General features: G+C 44.4%; 3 protein-coding genes across 3 annotated transcripts in view; all 3 read left to right on the plus strand.

The window, feature by feature from the left end:
- LOC126559566 (protein kish) overlaps window positions 1–19,817 on the plus strand; it is a 416,586-nt gene that overhangs the window by 281,765 nt on the left and 115,004 nt on the right. The gene's annotated exons all lie outside the window — the stretch shown is intronic.
- Window positions 1–19,817, plus strand: part of LOC126557356 (sodium/hydrogen exchanger 9B2) — a 200,570-nt gene that overhangs the window by 160,906 nt on the left and 19,847 nt on the right. The gene's annotated exons all lie outside the window — the stretch shown is intronic.
- Window positions 1,322–18,945, plus strand: LOC126559720 (unextended protein). The gene is made up of 12 exons (XM_050215892.1): window positions 1,322–1,797; window positions 14,892–15,249; window positions 15,323–15,463; window positions 15,739–15,921; window positions 16,010–16,225; window positions 16,294–16,467; window positions 16,559–16,730; window positions 16,802–17,287; window positions 17,384–17,647; window positions 17,723–17,955; window positions 18,036–18,161; window positions 18,688–18,945. The coding sequence occupies exons 1-12, from the start codon at window positions 1,373–1,375 to the stop codon at window positions 18,943–18,945; spliced, it is 3,036 nt and encodes a 1,011-aa protein (XP_050071849.1). The 5' UTR covers window positions 1,322–1,372.

Consider the following 19,817-nt stretch of genomic DNA (forward strand, 5'->3'; position numbering starts at 1 on the left):
ATGCAAATCGTTTCTTTGCCAGCCGCTGCTTCTTTTCCATCATGTTGTAATTTCAACGGTTTTCTACGCCGACCGGCAAAAATCCACCAACTGACATGTGCATCAAGGTATTCATATGCACACTGTCAAAACATTTGAACTATGGGCGAGTGTGCCCGCACCGAACTGTGCACGCTGGTCAAACTATTGCACATGTGACTGCGGTGTATTATTGTTATTGTTTTGTTATGGTTCTTTAACTGAAAGGTAGTAAATATGCAGTGAAAACGCGGATCAGTTTTGCGGTGTCCGTGTATCGTGTTTTTTTTTTTGGAGAAACGGGAGCGAATTGATAAGACCGTGTCGCAACCAGCGGCAGCTCTAATGCTGTGCTTTAATTGGTTGCCTTTGTCGATATGCGTTCCGTGAAGTTTGTGTCGTGACGGTAAATCTCTGTGTGGCTCACTAACCATCCAACCCCGCAAACATCTTCCTCCCATGGTGCGTGTGCGTAAGGTAAAGTTTGTGGTGCTGTAGGGCAGGAAAACTCATCCCTCCCAGAGTCTTCATTAACGAACAAGAAGAGAGAAAAAAATCACAGCTCGATAAGAACCATGCAAGACAACAGACAGGCCTTCTTGTTATTGTCCGCAAAACAGTTGAACAAAACGCGTCGCTGAAGATTGCGTGTGTGTGCGTTTTTTTTATCGCTGGGTCGTTAGATTCATCATTTCGTGAGCCTAGTAGTGCTCATCCCAGCCCTCAGCTGCACGTTTTGCATTACCGTAATTGCAGTACAAACCGTCGTTAGGCAAAAAAACCCTACATCTAACCTCCCGTTTGTGTGTGTGTGAGTGCGCGTGAAAAACACGACAGAGTGGCCGATTTTTGGTACATAAATTAGTCCCGCATTAATCACCCCCAATCGATCGATACATTCCGAACGTTTTGTGGACACTTGTCTCCCTCCGTCGTTAGCTCATGTGGCGTTGGGTAAAGGTATTAACGCAACAATGGAGCTGAAACCACCGGAGCTGTTGTCCTAGTAAATAGTTCCTTCCCGTACCAGTCGGCGTTATCGCGCGATGGTCCTTTAAACGCAATCAACCTGTTTGCAAATTCGCTTGTTTTTTTTTTTAAGTTTGCCGCATTGTGTCTTACCTTCCGTCGGCTGTCGTCTAACGCCCGTGCGTATACGCGTGTGTGCTGTGTGTTTGTGTGTTCACGAGCGGTCTCGTGAATCGTGATAGAAGTGCACCATAGTACGGTTTAATCAGCAATCGTACGGCAAAGTGGGAAAACAAAGTAAGGAACTCTGGTTGTTCCTTCGTACGTACGTACGTACACGCGCGCGCATCGGTAGAGCACGCGACGCTCAACCCTCGCAGAGAGCATGGCCCGGACGGGAAGATGGGAAATGTTAAAAATAATTGCACACCTTACGATCGTTCTACTGTTGTGCGACACCTGGTGTTCGGTCGAGTGTATGGTAATCCCGGGCGGCTTCAACCCGGCTCGGCATGCAGCCCCGGAAATGCAACGAAATGATGACATCGTCATCCCGCGCGTTGCGGTAGTCAGGGCGATGTCCGACACTACTGCGAAGAAATTGATGCTCTACACCGAGGTCAATGCTGGACGCACGTTTATCGTCGATCGACGCCGGATGACGTGCCACGAGCAGGTGCACGTGTACGAGTCCTTACAGCCGCTAGATGCGCAGGCTGTGTCGAAGAAGGACGAGGAGTACTTAAGAAACGCAAACATTTTGTGCTGGTCTGCCGAGGGATCACCTGTGGAGGTCTACATGAAGCGCGGGTAAGTTATCAAACATTTGGTCATTTATCACTTATTATCCCAGCAAGTTACTCGATAGTAAATGAATTAAAATTTACCATTCACTACACGCTTATTTCACAACATAAGTTAACGTTAAGTGGACAAATCGTTGACGTACGTCTCATCAACCGGTCGCGTAAGTCTTATTGGTCTTATTGGCACCATGGAAAAGGGTTCTCTATGTAAAAAGCAGACCAAACAGTCACGTATTTCCTTCTTGGCTATTAATTTGAGAGTGATTCAAGGTCGAAGCTGCAAGAATTGATATGCCAAGAGCACTGGAATTTTTAGGGCCAAGGCTACAATTTTTACTAAAAGCTTTAGTGATATAAAAATAGTGGTTTGGTTTTTCAAGCTCTAGTTTGATGTCGTTTATGATCTTTAAAGATAGCAAAGTTAATTAAGTATTTATGAAGCAACTTTGAAGGAAAAAGGCTTCAACAACCCTCTAAAGCAAAGCTGCACCATGAACAATGTTATTGCACCGGATGTGCAGTGTCCACTTAAAGCTGTGCCAAAATAAATCCGTTCCACAAAGATAGCCCTTTCGGTGAGCGTTATTTTCCATAACATTTCACTACTCGCCAACAACACCTGACGTCACCGTGTTCGAAAGCCGCCAAAGTTTATTCTTGGTGCAGCAACGTGGCGTGGAGATCATGCTCTAGCGTTGCGTCATCAATCGTATGATGGAGCTATCCTGGTGCGCTGGGTGGTTGGTATTGGTGGTGGTTGTGTTGACGCCAATTTCGCGTGTACCATGGGCATTGACTTTCCAACACAACGGATTAGTTGGTGACCGTTTGCCGCTGTCTGGCTGTGTGTTCCTCTCACTTTCATTACCATGCGGTTGGCCACTGCTTGCTCTGCTTTAGTTATTCCTGTTGGGACGTACACACATAATGATAACATGCTTCCATCGAACTGCCATCCAAGGGTTGGGGTTGGTTTGTAATGGGGGAAAAAATGTAAACCCACAAAATAAAACCCTTTGTCCAGCATGCGAGAAAATTCTAAACTTGCACCGATTGAAACAAGCCGGTTTGAGCGGGCCTTGAAGATTCATCTAAGACGAGATACAAGACGCGAAGAGTCGGAAGTACAGGTAGTGCATGCTAGTGAGTAAAATTAAGAAAAGGAAAGACGACCATTGCAACGTTCATGTTCATGAACATTCATGTTCATGTTCCAAGACTTATGTTCGCATAGCTAATGGCCTTCGGCTTGTTATATTTATTGTGCTAAATAACGGATTGGCGGACGATTTTGCTGTAAAATATAATTTTTAATTCATCAATATAAAATCATTCTGAAAGATCCCGCTTGTTTCGCCGATAAAAAATATATTTTATTTTGCGACAAAAATATGATTCCTTGCGTAATTTTGTTTCTTTTATGGTCAATGATGAAGCATAGCGCAGAGACACTTCATACGCACGTCTGCCTCTTTCGTACGGACGTCTGCTTCTTTTGCTGTATTAACGAGTGACTGCCTGGCCTGGCTGTATTGCTAACACGTGCTTCTCCATTTAAATGAATTTGTTTCAATACGAAATTGAACAATATTGGAAAAGAAGTATATAATTAGGTTTCATTTTTGGCCATAATTTTCCGAAGAATCCTCTTATTAGATACATTTAACTGATTTTTAACCTTTTTCTTGTTTTGTTCAGAACCACCATCGGTAATTATAATATTATTGCACAACTTCTAATCGCCAACGACTTAAACAAAACGTACGAAAATTTTCGGCCCGGCCGTTCGTTTTAAGTGTGCAAAAAAGAGATTCTACCGCATTAATTTAATTCACAAATTTCCAGACGAAACAAATACGTTTACCTTGCCTTGTTTTGATTGAAGCCGAATCACAGCAGAGAGCTGAATATTGTAATGTTAAAAATGAACCAATCGCAAAGCTTTGACAAACAAAACCAAACAAACAAGGGTCGTTGCATTTCGGGCCAACATAAGCACAAAGCTACCAAGCGCAATGATTCACTTGTATTCCCGTGTGGCTGAAATGTGGCAAAACTGATCTGCGCCGATCGCTCTTAGTGAGGATCGACTATCCAAGTACGTGTTATCGGCTATTCTAGTAAACCAAAAAATGTCAGGCGTGACCTTTAGAAGGTTGTTAAGCCAAGCAGAGGAACATTTAAAAAAATGCCGTGTGCTGATGAGGTTCCAAAATGTGTGCAGAACCAGCAGTTTTCTTCATTTGCCTTTAGTTTTAACGTAAACCCCGTGACTGACATCCGGATAGAATATGATAGTGTTTACACGTTGCTTATCGTAACATTGCTTTATCAGTAGCCGGCACGACATGATGTCATTGTTTCTTTATACCTTTTTTATATATAGAGAGCGACGTTACACTGTAAAAATGCGTGCAAATACGTTAGAAAGCTCATAGAAACAGCTGTGTTTGTGGTCGAATTAAATTCACGTGAAAAAAACCATCTTTAATAACAAAACATTGACTCATCCATGAAAGGTTGCCATTAAGCTACGATTCCAATGTGTTTTAAGCGATGGGGATAAAGTTGTATTATTTGATAGGAACCACCCCCAAAGCCCTTTTGTCACGTTCGGAAGCTAATACGCGAACCGTGGCTTTGGTAAGAGGTGAAACACTGGTCGGCAAATTTTCAACCGATGTCAGTTTGCCTTAAATCTTTATAACATGCTGCGAAAGGGGTATAATAATGTGCTGATAATAGCATCCAGTGGCCTGTTATCTGTTAGCGGTCGATTTGATTTGCTGAGTGTTGGGATGTGTGTGTATTTTTTTTTCTTAACTCACCTCCACCTCTTATGCTGTCTACGGTCTTTAATGCGACAGTTGCCGCTTGGTGGAATACAAAGTTTGCCATCATATACTCACTTGTCCGGCGGAGGGATGCTTCTCGTTATCTGTTTTTCTTTTCTCCGGTTTTTTTTCCTATTCTTCGACTGATAAATTGATCGAAGTGGGTGGGAATGTAATAATGAATGGTTTTGTTTGTGTGGAAAGAGTATTATGACAGCATATTAGCGTTTATGACAAGCGTCATCCTCATCATCATCATGTTGGTCTGCTCTTTTAAAAAGCACGTCGTCGTGGTATAGCGCGGTCAACAATAGATCTCCAGGAAACTCGATCCCTGGCTGCAGCTTCCCATCCATGTAGGCACCCGATCTCCGACAGTTCTGCCTTCTTCTGATCCAGCCAACGAACTCGCTGTGCTCCCTGACGCCTCGTGCCTAACTGGGGGTCGCTGACGAATACTTTCTTGGCGGGGCATGAGTCCGGCATCCTCATAACATGCCCCAGCCATCGTATCCTGCCGGTCTTTGGTCGGTCACCACACTCCATGCTCGAACACACCGTCAAAGATGGTCCGGAGGATGAGACGCTCAAACACGCCAAGAGCGTTTGCGTCCTCCGCTCGGATGGTCCAAGACTCGTGGTCATATACGACCACCGGACGAATCAGTGTGCGATATATCTCACATTTAGTGCGGTCTCGAAGTCTTCTGGATCTCAGCAGACGGTGAAGGCCGCAGTAGGCACGATTCCCCTGCCCTAGATTTCGCTGCTGACATCGTTATCCGATGTTACGACAGTCTCAAGATAGCAGAACTCCTCCTCGCCTTTAAATCGATAAACAGGTGGTGCGTAGGGATCTGGCGCTCTCCGCACTTCTGAAGAATCTGCCGAAGAGTGAAGATTTGGTCGGTGGTGGATTTGCCTCCAACAAACCCCGCTTGGTAGCTGCCGACGAAATCTGTAGCAAGAGGGGCAAGTCTGTAGGAACATGATCTGGGACAGGGTCTTATAGGCGGCATTAAGGACTGAAATGGCACTATAGTTCGAGCATTCCCCTTTTTGTCATGTCGCCCTTTTTGTAGACTGGGTGAATGACGCCCAGTTTGCACTCCTCCGGTAATTCTTCATGTTCCCAGATTCCCGTGATCAGCTTGTGCATTTCGACGGTAAGCCTCTCCGGCCCCATGTTGAAGAGCTTGGCCGCCAGTCCATCACTACCAGCAGCCTTGTTGCTTTTAAACTGCTTGAAGGCGCTGGAAATCTCATCCAGAGATGGCGGATGCACTTCATTTTCTGCACTGTTGCTGTCACTGATGTTGTTGCTGTTGCAGCTTTTCATCTGACTCTTCAAAGCGGTGCTTCTTGTCCTAGAAGATCAGGGTCTGCTGTCTCCTCAGTCGTTTGTAGTTTTCCACGTTCTGACGGGTTTCATGCTGAAGCATGAGGACGCGTGCTGCATTCTTCTCGGATAGTGCACGAGTCCACTCTTCTTCGATCCATTCCTTTCGCTGTCTGTGTGGTAAATGACCAATTTTCAATTCGGCTGCGGTACTGATGGCTCGTTCCACCATACGCCTGTGGTCTCCGAGGGGCAATGCGGGATTGTTGTCCAAGAGCGCTTCCCCGAGCGTTGCCGCATACCCCTCTGCCACATCAGCTTGCCTCAGCCGATTGCCAGATTGAGTCTTGGGGTAGGCTTGCTCCGTTGGTTGTTGACCACGGAGAGTTTCTGGCGCAGCTTTACTATTACCAGGAAATACGTGCAGGAACGTGGTCGATATGGGAATAGGTTTGTAGTTGTGTTCTCCAGGTGCAGCTGAACCGATGTGCGTGTTGGAAAAAGGTGCTGCGAATGCTCATGTGCTTGGAAGAGGCAAAATTGATAAGCCTGAGGCCGTTGTCGTATGCCATCTGGTGGGCGCTGAAGCTTCCAATTGTTGCTAAGCATTAAGGTCTCCGATGACGATCTTCACATCATGCTGTGAGCAGCGGCCAGGGAGTATGACTCCGGCTGCGTAAAGAAGAGCTCCTTCTCCTCATCGGTGCTCCCAAGGTGCAAACTGTGCACATTTATGGTGCTCAGATTGAAGAACCTGCCACGAATCCTCAACCCGCACATTCGATCGTAGACTGGCCACCTTCCAATCACCCGTTGTTGTATCGCACCTAGCACCATGAACGCCGTGCCGAGCTCACGCGTTTCTCCACCACTTTGGTAGATTGTGGAGTTGCTACGGTACTGGCGCACCATTGTACCCTTCCAGCGCACCTCCTGAAGTGCTACTATCTTGAGCGGGCTTGGACCTCATCTAACAGGAGTAAGGGATCTACAATTCCAGGTTCTGAGCCTCCAATCGTAAGTTCATTTTAATTCTCTTGTTCGTTAAATCGTTCGTTAAATTCTGTTGTTGCCCTTTCGCCGCGGTAGTTGTTTTCTAGGGGTGGCTTGCGAGGCCTCTCCTCCAACCCCCTGTCTCGTCGGAGATCCTCCGCTTCCTTGCTTAATGTCCCTTCGGATGCCAGGACAGAAGGGACAACCAGCCGCCCCTAACATGGAGAACAGATGCTAGGTCTCTGACGCAGCTTTCGTGGACAAGGGCAGTGTCGTTATTGGTATACGTGCAGATTAAGGGTTTACGCTTTCTGGCAAACGTATCGTACAGCACCAGGATTGGAACGCACTTAGAGAATTCTGGAGATGTAGCGGATTTTCCTGGCTGCGTATGCGTAAAATTTAGCGTCATACGCTTAAAGCAGGTGACTATCAGGAGGAAGCACACGTGTGACGTCGTTCAGGAATATTACGAAGGGAAGGTTGCTCCCTTGTGGTATTCCTGAAGACCCGTTGATGCTTCGAAAGGTTTGGTCCCACATCTTCACACAATACGAACGGTCGGTGAGCATTTCTCTCGGAAGACCAAGAAACTGAAGCTTGGCGAGCAGCAACGAATGCCAAACACCGTCAAAAGCTGATGTTGATGTCCGTATAAATTGCATCGATGGTCCTGTGGCAGGTACTGACAAACTTAACCAGTTTGGTGGAAGTCGAACGCTTGGGGACAAACCCCAGCTGAGCGGTGCTGAGGGATGTGATGCCACGATAGTTAGATGCGTTTGATTTGTCGCCGTTTTTGTGTACCGGAAATAGCCACGAGGTTTTCCAGCAGGCTGGGTAAACACCCAATCTCAAAGATTCCCAAAAAATTGCGACTAATATGGGAGCAACAGCGGTGGCGCATCTTGTCAGTATGGGATGGTGGAATGCCATCTGGACACGGACTGGACCACGGCATCCAGGGGAACGTTTAGTAATGCATTACTTATCTTCCTTACTTCTGTGACCTCCGGAAGAAACGTTTCTGCAAAGCGCACAAACATCCCATGGTGCCCATTGAAACTAACGCAATTAGGATAAGCGGAAGATTTCCTCTTGGAGTTGATGAACCTCAAAAGCGCTCGAGGGTTCCGCCGAGAACGTGTGCCTAGATTGCGGACGTGCGTCATGTAGCGGACGTTGTTGTGGCATCGGTACAGTGAGTGCACTGTGTTGTAGTTGCGCCGTCATATTGCGTTTTTCGATGGAACTCAACGCTTTAGCCATAGATCTCAACATGTTCGTTTTCTGATGTCAACTCCATAGCGGACTCACACACAGCCACATTCTCAACACCTTGCGCGTGAACTCATGCCGTTAACTCATGTTAACTCATCCCGCTTCAATCGCACAAACATCAAAATGGAGTTCGTTTGAGGCATCTAGGGCGCCTTATTGGTGTATTAACCATTGGTGAGCAGGCGGATGCGGCTAAACTTTTTAATATTGCTTGCAATTCATATAAAGTTAGTTGAATTATCAGCTCCCCGTTTGGCATGTTTGCTATAAAGTAAATGTTAAATGTTTGAAATTTAACAAAATGTTCGATCAGTATTTTGAATACTCCAATATACGTATTTATTTGTTTTAAATGTGATAACGTACGTATTAGGGCCGGTCCGATGGCAAAAGCGACACTGCGCGATCCAACGGGCGGACGTTCCATTTTCGAAGCAGTTTAAGTTTTATGTTTTCATAATTGATTTGGTATTGAAGTATAAACTTATTTATTTATATTAGTATGATGGCTCTACACCTTGAAGCATGAAATACTAATTATCTAAGTATCGTCATTATAACTAGGACAACTAGATGGCGCCACTTAACGGATTTTTAATTTGGCTGCAGCAGCAGCTTGTCTGCATGTTGAATTTCACTTTTTTGAACGTGAATGACCTCTAAAGATACCTAAGGTCATCTTTTGGCTTACTAGACTTACTGATACCACATATAGGATTGGCTTTCCTCACTACGGGTGAACGGTTCGGATCGAATCTGAACCCCGGTCCTGCGTTGTGAAGACCGGCGCTGCTGTCGCCGGGCTGCCCCAGTATAGTATTTATATTGATTGAATATCGAAAATAAAATCATTACACACGTACAACCTGCAGCTTTTTGCTATGCAAAATATGATTAGAAACAAAAAATAAAGAGATTTTTCTGTTATATTTGAAATGCCTCTAACATTTCGGGGGACAGCTAGCAAAATAGAAAAAACAGCATAATTTTGAAATGAGTGCAAGTCCTATCATTGCATTTTTATAGAAAGCTCCCAAAATTATACCTTTATCAAGTTCAGTTATTAATTTGTTAGTTGTTAAAAAATCTCTGCAAAAAAATCATTCAACGTCCGCCTTTGAGCCCAATGCGCATTGGCGCCGACCTTCAAATGACCGGATTGGAAATGAAGCTTGAGGTCGTTTCCAAACGGACGTGAAATGGAGGAAATGCGAGAAATTTAATGCGCAATTATATATTTGCAACAAACACCAAACCCATGTTGTTATGATTTAGCTACCCACACCATGATAAGCGATGTGTGCATAGAGCATTGCATTGCAACCGTGTGTCGTGAACTTGTCTAGGTGATGACGATGTTTGTCGACCGATCCTAGCATGGAACACAATAAGAAAAACAACAGAAAAAAGCCACCACTTCCATTCCAGTTAGGCAGAGGAAGACTCAAAACAAGAAGGTACTTTGAGTCTGGTCGTTAATGCGTTCTACAGCACGCGGATATTTCGTTGTCAAACGTGGAGAGATGCTATTCACGAGGGCAGGAGGCTGTATGTTGGAGGGAACGATAGAATGATGCGATGAAATACATTCTACTTTCGCTTCACCTCTGGGCTCGGTCGGTTGGTTGAATCAATTTTAAACCCTTTGAGCGTTGAATAAAACTGTTTTTACCGTTGCTATTTATTAATAACTTATTGAGAGCTCTGTCGAACCGTCCGGATGACATCATGGCACCCTTGGGTTATAGAAACCAAAGGCACGTTACACAGTGCTACGAAAATACGTGAAATTTGAAAACCGAACTCCAATTTGATGTTTGTGCGATTGAAGCGGCATGAGTTAACATGAGTTAACGGCATGAGTTCACGCGCAAGGTGTTGAGAATGTGGCTGTGTGTGAGTCCGCTATGGAGTTGACATCAGAAAACGAACATGTTGATTGAGATGTATGGCTAAAGCGTTGAGTTCCATCGAAAAACGCTGTATGTTACACCTTCGTGTGGCGATACTCGCTAGAAACTGCTGCCTTGGCTGAGTTTAACCTTCGAAGGGTCCGCTCCAGGGTGGGTCTCGTCTAGGGCGCCTTATTGGTGTGCATTCATTGTGTGCGCGTGTAGTGGAGGCAACACCACGTTGAGGGGACTGCAGAGTCCACATTTGATGCCGGGAGAACCATCCCTAGCGGGGAATGAAAGCAGTCTATAGGAAGCAGTGGGATACAGGCGGCAACTATTGGTGAGCAGGCGGATGCGGCAACACAAAATTCGTCCCAGGGAATTTGAGCAGCATTTCAGCTGAAAGAGTGCGCTTTGATGCATCCCGTCCGCAAAGCGCGTCCTAGACTGAACTTACTCATAAGACAAAAACGGCAGGTCTGGATCGGGCTGAACAGCTGACCAGGACATGTCTGGCTGGTTAAAGTGCCCGAGCAGCACGATGCCATCGCCAGGGTTAATAGACGGTCATAACGCACTGATGCCAGATCGACAAGACACAATAATGTTAATTAAGTATTTATGAAGCAACTTTGAAGGAAAAAGACTCCAACAACCCTCTAAAGCAAAGCTGCACCATGAACAATGTTATTGCACCGGATGTGCAGTGTCCACCTAAAGCTGTGCCAAAATAAATCCGTTCCACAAAGATAGCCCTTTCGGTGAGCGTTATTTTCCATAACATTTCACTACTCGCCAACAAAACCTGACGTCACCGTGTTCGAAAGCCGCCAAAGTTTATTCTTGGTGCAGCAACGTGGCGTGGAGAACATGCTCTAGCGTTGCGTCATCAATCGTATGATGGAGCTATCCTGGTGCGCTGGGTGGTTGGTATTGGTGGTGGTTGTGTTGACGCCAATTTCGCGTGTACCATGGGCATTGACTTTCCGACACAACGGATTAGCTCCGACACTGTCTGGCTGTGTTTTCCTCTCACTTTCATTACCATGCGGTTGGCCACTGCTTGCTCTGCTTTAGTTATTCCTGTTGGGACGTACACACATAATGATAACATGCTTCCATCGAACTGCCATCCAAGGGTTGGGGTTGGTTTGTAATGGGGGAAAAAATGTAAACCCACAAAAAAAAATCCTTTGTCCAGCATGCGAGAAAATTCTAAACTTGCACCGATTGAAACAAGCCGGTTTGAGCGGGCCTTGAAGATTCATCTAAGACGCGTCACAAGACGCGAAGAGTCGGAAGTGCAGGTAGTGCATTCTAATGAGTAAAATGAAGAAAAGGAAAGACGACCATTGCAACGGCGTGTTTCATGTTCCATGACTTATGTTCGCATAGCTAATGGCCTTCGGCTTGTTATATTTATTGTGCTAAATGGTTTATTCACGGACAGCGGAGGCGTGGTAGGCCCAGCTTGAGGTGGGAGGATGGCGTGGAATCATCAGCCATCAATGCCGGGATAACGGATTCAGAGACAGAGACACTTCATACGCACGTCTGCCTCTTTCGTACGGACGTCTGCTTCTTTTGCTGTATTAACGAGTGACTGTCTGGCCTGGCTGTATTGCTAACACGTGCTTCTCCATTTAAATGAATTTGTTTCAATATGAAATTGAACAATATTGGAAAAGAAGTATATAATTAGGTTTCATTTTTGGCCATAGTTTTCCGAAGAATCCTCTTATTAGATACATTTAACTGATTTTTAACCTTTTTCTTGTTTTGTTCAGAACCACCATCGGTAATTTGTAATATTATTGCACAACTACTAATCGTCAACGACTTAAACAAAACGTATAAACATTTTCGATCCGGCCGTTCGTTTTAAGTGTGCAAAATAGAGTTTCTGCCGCACACATTTAATTTAATTCATAAATACGTTTACTTTGGCTTGTTTTGGTTGAAGCAAAATCACAGCGGAGAGCTGATTATTGTAATGTTGAAAATGAGCCAATCGCAAAGCTTTGACAAACAAAACCAAACGAACAAGGGTCGTTGCATTTCGGGCCAACATAAGCACAAAGCTACCAAGCGCAATGATTCACTTGTATTCCCGTGTGGCTGAAATGTGGCAAAACTGATCTGCGCCGATCGCTCTTAGTGAGGATCGACTATCCAACTACGTGTTATCGGCAAGTCTAGTAAGCCAATCGATGGCCGGCATGACCGATGGGCCAGCGGTGCAAAATGAGAGAACCTCACTCACGCAGCTCAATGTTACAGCTCTTCTCCCTACCGCTACATGTTTTATTGTGTTTGACAGCAAGCTAGTGTGTGTGTTTGTTACCGGCATTTGGCTTGGATAATTTTATTGCAAAAAGGTGCTTTTTTACGGCAAAAATGGTCTTCATTGGTAAGTAATTTGTCAAAACTACGGCCTTTGACATCTTCAGCAGCAGGTATGGCATAAATTACGCAGATTCTAAGGACTGGAGCACGGAAAACTTACTTCAAACAACGGCTGGCATGAAAGAAAGAGGGGAACAGGCACTCAAAGTAACTCAAAGCACTCAAAGTCACTTAAACTCACTCAGAATCATGTTGCACGTTTACTTGACGACCGTCTTCCGTTACGCAATTGTTAACCAAACGTGATTGTTGTTAAAAGTGAAATGTTTCTAAAGGATCAGACTTTTATGTATGGTCCATAAAAGTCGTTTACCTTAATCCAAGATTCACCTTACAGGTGACTTATGCTCGTCCATCGGCTTTTTATGCTTTTTTCACATAGTACTACTGTGACCGAAAAATAAAGTAACTGCGTTTTTTTCATAAATGGTTTTTTATTAGGCCAAATGAAGGTCAATCGAAGTAATCCCCTTCCGATGCAATGCACCTTTTCCACCTCTTTTCCGACCCCACGAAGCAGGTAGAAACCGCGAATGCTGGGATCGCCTTTAATTCCGCCGTCGCTGCGGCTTCTATCTCCTCGATAGTGTCAACAGCCAGAAGTCGGCTGGTGCCAAATCTGGCGAATACGGCAGTTTCGGAACAATATGGCTGCCTGTTGTTGCGAAAAACTCCCTCAACATGATGGCCTTATGGGAGGGCGCATTATCGTGGTGCAAAAACCAGCTGTTGTTTTTGCACAAATCCGGCCGCTTTTGCCGGATGTAGGTCCGCAACCGCCGTATTACGCTTAGATAGTACTCTTTGTTCACCGTTTGACCCTTTGGAAGAAATTCCATGTGAACCACCCCTCGGTAATCAAAGAATACCCGAAGGCTTTCTGTGACATCCACAATGTTTCCGCAGCGTTTATTTCATTGCGCAAACAAAAATTGATACATGCGCGCTGCTCCACAAACATTTTCAATATGGAAAAAAACACTTGGTGCAGCTCCGAAAACAAATTGTCACTTCTAGCCTGGTTGATGAAACATACATATTGACAAACGAAAAATAAAAACAAGGCGCTTCTTATGGCACGCGAAATTTGACATCCAATGTCGCCTTACTTTTCAGACACAGTAGTACATATATTGATTTAATATCGAAAATAAAATCATTACACAAGTAGAATCTGCAGCTTTTTGCTATGCAAAATATAATTAGAAACAAAAAATAAACAGATTTTACTGTTATATTTAAAATGCCTCTAACATTTAAAGGGACAGCTAGCAAAATAGAAAAAAAGCATAATTTTGAAATGAGTGCAAGTCCTATCATTGCATTTTTAAAGAAATCTCTCAAAATCATACCTTTATTAAGTTCAATTATTAATTTGTTAATTGTTAAAAAGTAAAAAAGTCATTCAACGTCCGCTTTTGAGCCCAATGCGCATTGGCGCCGACCTTCAAATGACCGGATTGGAAATGAAGCTTGAGGTCGTTTCCAAACGGACGTGAAATGGAGGAAATGCGAGAAATTTAATGCGCAATTATATATTTGCAACAAACACCAAACCAATGTTGTTATGATATAGCTACCCACACCATGATAAGCAATGTGTGCATAGAGCATTGCATTGCAACCGTGTGTCGTGAACTTGTCTAGGTGATGACGATGTTTGTCGACCGATCCTAGCATGGAACACAATAAGAAAAACAACAGAAAAAAGCCACCACTTCCATTTCAGTTAGGCAGAGGAAGACTCAAAACAAGAAGGTACTTTGAGTCTGGTCGTTAATGCGTTCTACAGCACGCGGATATTTCGTTGTCAAACGTGGAGAGATGCTATTCACGAGGCCAGGAGGCTGTATGTTGGAGGGAAATTTATGCTCAAACGAAAATTGAACTCTAGAGAATGTTATTTTTTGTGTGTCTTATTTGTAAATATGATTGCTATAGCAATACAACCAGGCTCTTCTTTAAAAGAGATATTATTATTACACCATTTTCCGTCAAGGTGTATTTAATGCGAACGATAGCATCATGCGATGAAATACATTCTTCTCTCGCTTGCGCCCGCTTGACTTAATCGATTTTAAATCCATTGAGAATTGAAGAAAGCTGTTTTTACCGTTGTTACTTATTGATGGCTTATTAAGAGCTCTGTCGAACCGTCCGGATGACATCATGGCACGCTTGGGTTATAGAAACCAAAGGCACGTTACACAGTGCTACGAAATTGATAATCTCAAAAATATATTAAAAATTATATACCCATTATATACATGTTTACTTTTCTGTCTTGTATCGTGATTGATTCTATTGTTTGTTCTTAAAAAACTGCCCTTCTTATAATTGCTTTTTTCAGAGCTGACGAGCAAGAGAGTCATGCAAACGAACTGATCGACCCCGCAGCTCAAATGAAAATGTCGAATGTGCGCAATAAACGCAACATTAAACTGGAGGCGATTAAACGAAATGATTCCGGCACTGAACGAAACAGGATATGCAACGATATGCAACTGCGCATCGAAGGGTTTCGGATCGAGCAAGCAGAAGTAACACCCGAAATGGTAGAAAATGGTGTGACCTCGGTGCGCGTGAATTCACCAGTTACGTTACGCCTGTTCGGAACGGGGATAAGAAACGATACCGTTATCATATTCACGCACGAACCCTCCCGCTACCTTGGTTCGTGTCAAGTGCCGGTTACGGAAAAGTTTCGCGTAAGCTTTTGCATGCAAAATAAAACCTTTTCTAAGTGTGGTGCAAACAAAACGGCTGCTTTTCCACTTTCAGGTGAAGGAGGCGGAAGCTAGCGGTAGAAGCGGACTGGTAGACATTGAGCTACCGGAAGTGATCAAGCAAAAGAAGTACTTCTACATATGCGCCAAACACGAAAGCACTGACCCGTCGGAAGGATCGGAAGAAACAGAAAAGGTACGCTAAGATGGGTTAAGAGAAAGATAGATACAGTAAGTAGTAGGGCTCGTGCCTTTCGCGAACGTCGTGAGCGTTCGATAATAGCGAGGGGGCAGCGGTTATGACATAATGCAGCGGTAACAGCGTGGAAAACCACGTGCTCTATTCAAACGCTTAGTTTTGCTATGCTATGCGGAGTGTATAGATGCAGGGGCGCATATCAGTTTAATCGATTATTTATTTCGTTCATCGTGACTAACCTTTGCTCGAGTTTTGCATTTGTACACGCACAGGAAGCTGTCAAAGATACGCCCTTCCTTCATCAGGGAGTGGATTCGTGGATGCGTTTGACGAGTCACAAACCGATGCTACCGCTCTGGGTGTCGATCGGCATCATATGGGTTTGTCTTATGTTTTCGGCGCTCTTCTCCGGGCTCAATTTAGGTCTGATGTCCTTGGATCGAACCGATTTGAAGGTGTGTGTCTATGTGTGTGGAACGGGATACATTTAGTGTTAAAGCTGCGATATTCCGTAATAATATGTTTTATACTACAATTGAACAGATCCTATGCAACACGGGCAGCGACACAGAGAAGAAATACGCTCATGCAATCAAACCGATACGCGATCACGGCAACTTTTTGCTGTGCAGCATCCTGCTCGGCAACGTGCTAGTCAACTCGACCTTTACCATTCTACTGGACGGCCTAACTTCTGGGTTGTTTGCGGTCATTGGGTCCACGGTTGCAATTGTGATTTTTGGTGAAATCATTCCGCAGGTATAAAAGCACAAGGAGTACAGCAACTGAGTGCATGTTTTTTAATCTTTGCCTTCTTTTTCTTGCAGGCCATTTGCTCGCGTCACGGACTAGCCGTCGGGGCTAGAACGATCTTTATCACAAAGGGGGTAATGGTCATTACTGCCCCACTGTCATACCCTATCTCAAAGATACTGGATTGGGTTTTGGGCGAAGAAATCGGAAATTTCTACGATCGCGAACGTCTTAAAGAGTTGGTTAAGGTATGGCCATTTTTGTATCCCGAGTCCCAGTCATATTTGCCGTACTCGGGCATATAGATCAATGCTATAATGTTGTCCATTTTTGCTGCAGGTTACAAACGACGTAAACGATTTGGATAAGGATGAAGTAAAAGTGATTGCCGGTGTGCTCGAGCTGCGCAAGAAAACGGTAAAGGAAGTGATGACACGCCTGGAGGATGCGTACATGCTTCCAATTGATGCGGTACTAGATTTCGCAACGATCGCCAAAATCATGGAGTCAGGTACGATTACTAGATTCTGTTTTAATGAGGTTATACTTACTATTATATTGCTTTCTGTTGTTAACGAGCAGGATTTTCTCGTATACCTGTGCATGAAGCAGATGAGCGCACAGCCATTATTGCTATTTTACACATCAAGGATCTGGCGTTCATCGATCCGGACGATAATGTGCCCGTACGCCGAATGTGCGAGTTTTACCAGAATTCGCTACACTTCGTGTTCTACGATCAGACGCTAGACGTAATGTTTAAGGAGTTCAAGTCGGGCACATTTGGGCATATGGCGTTCGTGCAAGCGGTAAATTCGGATGGTGACGGGGATCCCTTCTACGAAACGCTCGGTCTTATCACACTCGAGGATGTTATAGAGGAGTTGATTCAGGCGGAAATTGTTGACGAAACGGACGTTTTCACCGACAACAGAAGCAAGATTCGACGCGAGTGTATCAAGCGGACGGACATTCCCACGTTCGTGGATCGTCCCACCGATACGGACGTGCCACGTTTGCGCATTGGGCCGCAATTGATATTTGCTACGTATCAGTACATATCGACTGGTAAGTTGAAAGTTCTTATCCCGTGGGGTGTTGGGAAAGGCTTCTGTGTCTGAGCAGTAATGGAAATGATATATATTTTCTGTTCGCCAATTCCAGCGGTATCGGCGTTTAAAAGTGATTACATCTCGGAATCGGTGCTGCGACGCTTGCTGAATCAAAATATTTTCCATCAAATCAAGATCAAGAGCAAAGATCGTAATGAGCGCATTAAAATCATTAACTGCGGTACTCCAATAGATTATTTTGTACTGATACTAGAGGGACGGGTGGAGGTGACCGTTGGCAAGGAAGATCTACTATTTGAGAGTGGCCCTTTCACTCACTTTGGACTGCAAGCGATTGTGCTAAATGCAGGTGGCGGTAAGTTGTGCATTGGTTCTGTTGTTAATTCTTCGCTTGCTGTTGCTAACTGGAAACGGATCATGCTCGGTACAGATAACGCGGCCAACACACCGCAGCAAATATTGGGATCGCTAGAGTCTGTTGCCCAGGATACCGCGTTGCGAAATCAATTCATTCCGGACTACACGGTGAAAGCGATCACGGATGTGGTGTATATGCAGATTTCCCGCATCCTCTATCTGGCGGCCAAGCGTGCCACACTGCTGGAACGTTCGCAAAAGCTGGGCGACCAATCGATGGACCCGATCGATCCAGAGGTGGAACAGGTAGGCGGCTTAGATTTAGAATAATTCCTTTCGGCGGGTTATACTAATATTACGGTTGTTTTGTTTCATTGTTTCATTAGCTGATGCATTCGCTCGATAAAGGTGACCAGAACAGTATAACACCGGACGCCACAAACCTGACCGTCAATTCCGGCGCAAAGGCTAGCAAATCGTCTAGCAACGTTGCCTCGCCCACGGCTTTAAATGTAAGTTTCGGTAGTGAATCGAATTGTGTCCTCTCCTTGTTTCTAGCTATTTTCGTTTAAAAATCCACGTTTTACACAGCAATATGTTTGAATACCTAGTTCCTTTTGTGGTAGCAATGTGTAAATGTTTGTAAACGTAAGACTAATGAACAATGTTTAGCTAACGGATAAAGAGCGTCATTGTGATTATGATCGTGTCGTTGTAATGATTAACTGTTGCATTTTTTGTGTTTTTTTTTCTGTCTCATTAAAGGATCTTACTAACAATACGAATTCGAATTCCTCTGTGACTCGCAACCATACAGTAATAGTGCACGACAATTCTTCCAGTGCCGCTGCTGCCAACGAGTTTAACATAGGTAGTAATTTGTTCCATACCAGGGGCAGTATACATCTTACCTTCTGTAGCATTCTCTGTACACGATAACCAAAGCGTTAAATGGTGGCCTTAACGTTCAGTACACTAATGCCTTGCTCTTTGTATCATTGTTTTCCCGTTTTGTGTTGTTGTGGTGTTTTGCTACAGGAGCATCGACCAGCTACGCAAGAGACATGGCTATCGCTATGGACCCCGGAGCAGATCCCAGCAGTATCCCGCTGCTGCCAAAGCCATAACCCTCGGTGTACCTCATTGTACTGTACTACCATCCTACCGTGTACAGTACCGTCAGCGCATCCGCCCATGCATGAACTCCAGCATCAACTTCATCATCACCACCACACGAACCACCACTCGGTCGATGTCGATTGGAGTTTATCGCCCGACTGTTGGATGTCATGCTAGCACCGCTCGTGTGCGTTCCGATTTACTTCCACTTTTTCACTTTATTATTACTACTAGTCCTATAGGTCCTATATTTACTATTGCTAGGAGAGAGGAAAAAAAATGTTACCTAGAGTTTACCAGGGGTTTGTGCTAATAGCAATCGGGTGGCATTTTGTTTTAAACATACTTTATGCACCAAACCACGTGCACAGAATATTTGATAGATAATAGATGCTAGTTGCAGATGTTGTTGTTTGAGGATGTTGTTGTTTGTAACGAGTGCAGATTATGATTAGAATTATTATTTTCGGGGCTACAGTACGGACAGTGTGCCAAAAAGTGTCCCATACTGTCACCATAACGGAAGGTGGTTGTGGTTGAAAATGCTGACTCGATGCAATCAATAGAGCACTAGCAATCAAATTTCTTCAAACATACAATCTACCACCAGTGTGTACAAAAGAGTGTGCCTGTTATTTCCCAAACATAAAAAAACACTCCAAATCGGAGCACGTATCATTGCGATCGTGTATAAGCGAAAATGGCAAGAGCAGGCAAAAAGAAAAGCACCGTGTGCTGTATTTATCCTAGGACGAGCATTCGTGCGTGATGTACTTACGATACGGCACGGGCGCATTGTGTTCTGTCTGTAGCAAAGTATTCCCAAAAAGTGAAACCAAAAGTAATGAGAAAGCTCGTGCATAGTGCGATATATAGCAATACGAATGTATAGTAAGATTGGAAAATTGGACGAAATAATGACGGCAGGTAGCGATCGCGAAATGAAAGTACTGAATGCTGTACGATAAAATTCATAACACGAAGCTAGAATTAGGTAACTAACATCGATAAGGGAAAAAATGGGGTAGGTTATCGCTCCAGGTTAGGTA

The sequence above is a fragment of the Anopheles maculipalpis genome, chromosome 2RL, assembly GCF_943734695.1.
Source record: "Anopheles maculipalpis chromosome 2RL, idAnoMacuDA_375_x, whole genome shotgun sequence".
NCBI classification, from domain to species: Eukaryota; Metazoa; Arthropoda; class Insecta; order Diptera; family Culicidae; genus Anopheles; species Anopheles maculipalpis.

What these genes read in the sequence shown, in the direction of transcription:
- LOC126559720 (XM_050215892.1), top strand. Translation starts at nt 1,373, where the DNA reads ATGGCCCGGACGGGAAGATGGGAAATGTTAAAAATAATTGCACACCTT. An exon ending in TTGGTGAAATCATTCCGCAG is followed by an intron (nt 16,226 to 16,293) that starts GTATAAAAGCAC and finishes TTTTTCTTGCAG; the next exon opens with GCCATTTGCTCGCGTCACGG. An exon ending in CCTCGCCCACGGCTTTAAAT is followed by an intron (nt 18,162 to 18,687) that starts GTAAGTTTCGGT and finishes GTTTTGCTACAG; the next exon opens with GAGCATCGACCAGCTACGCA.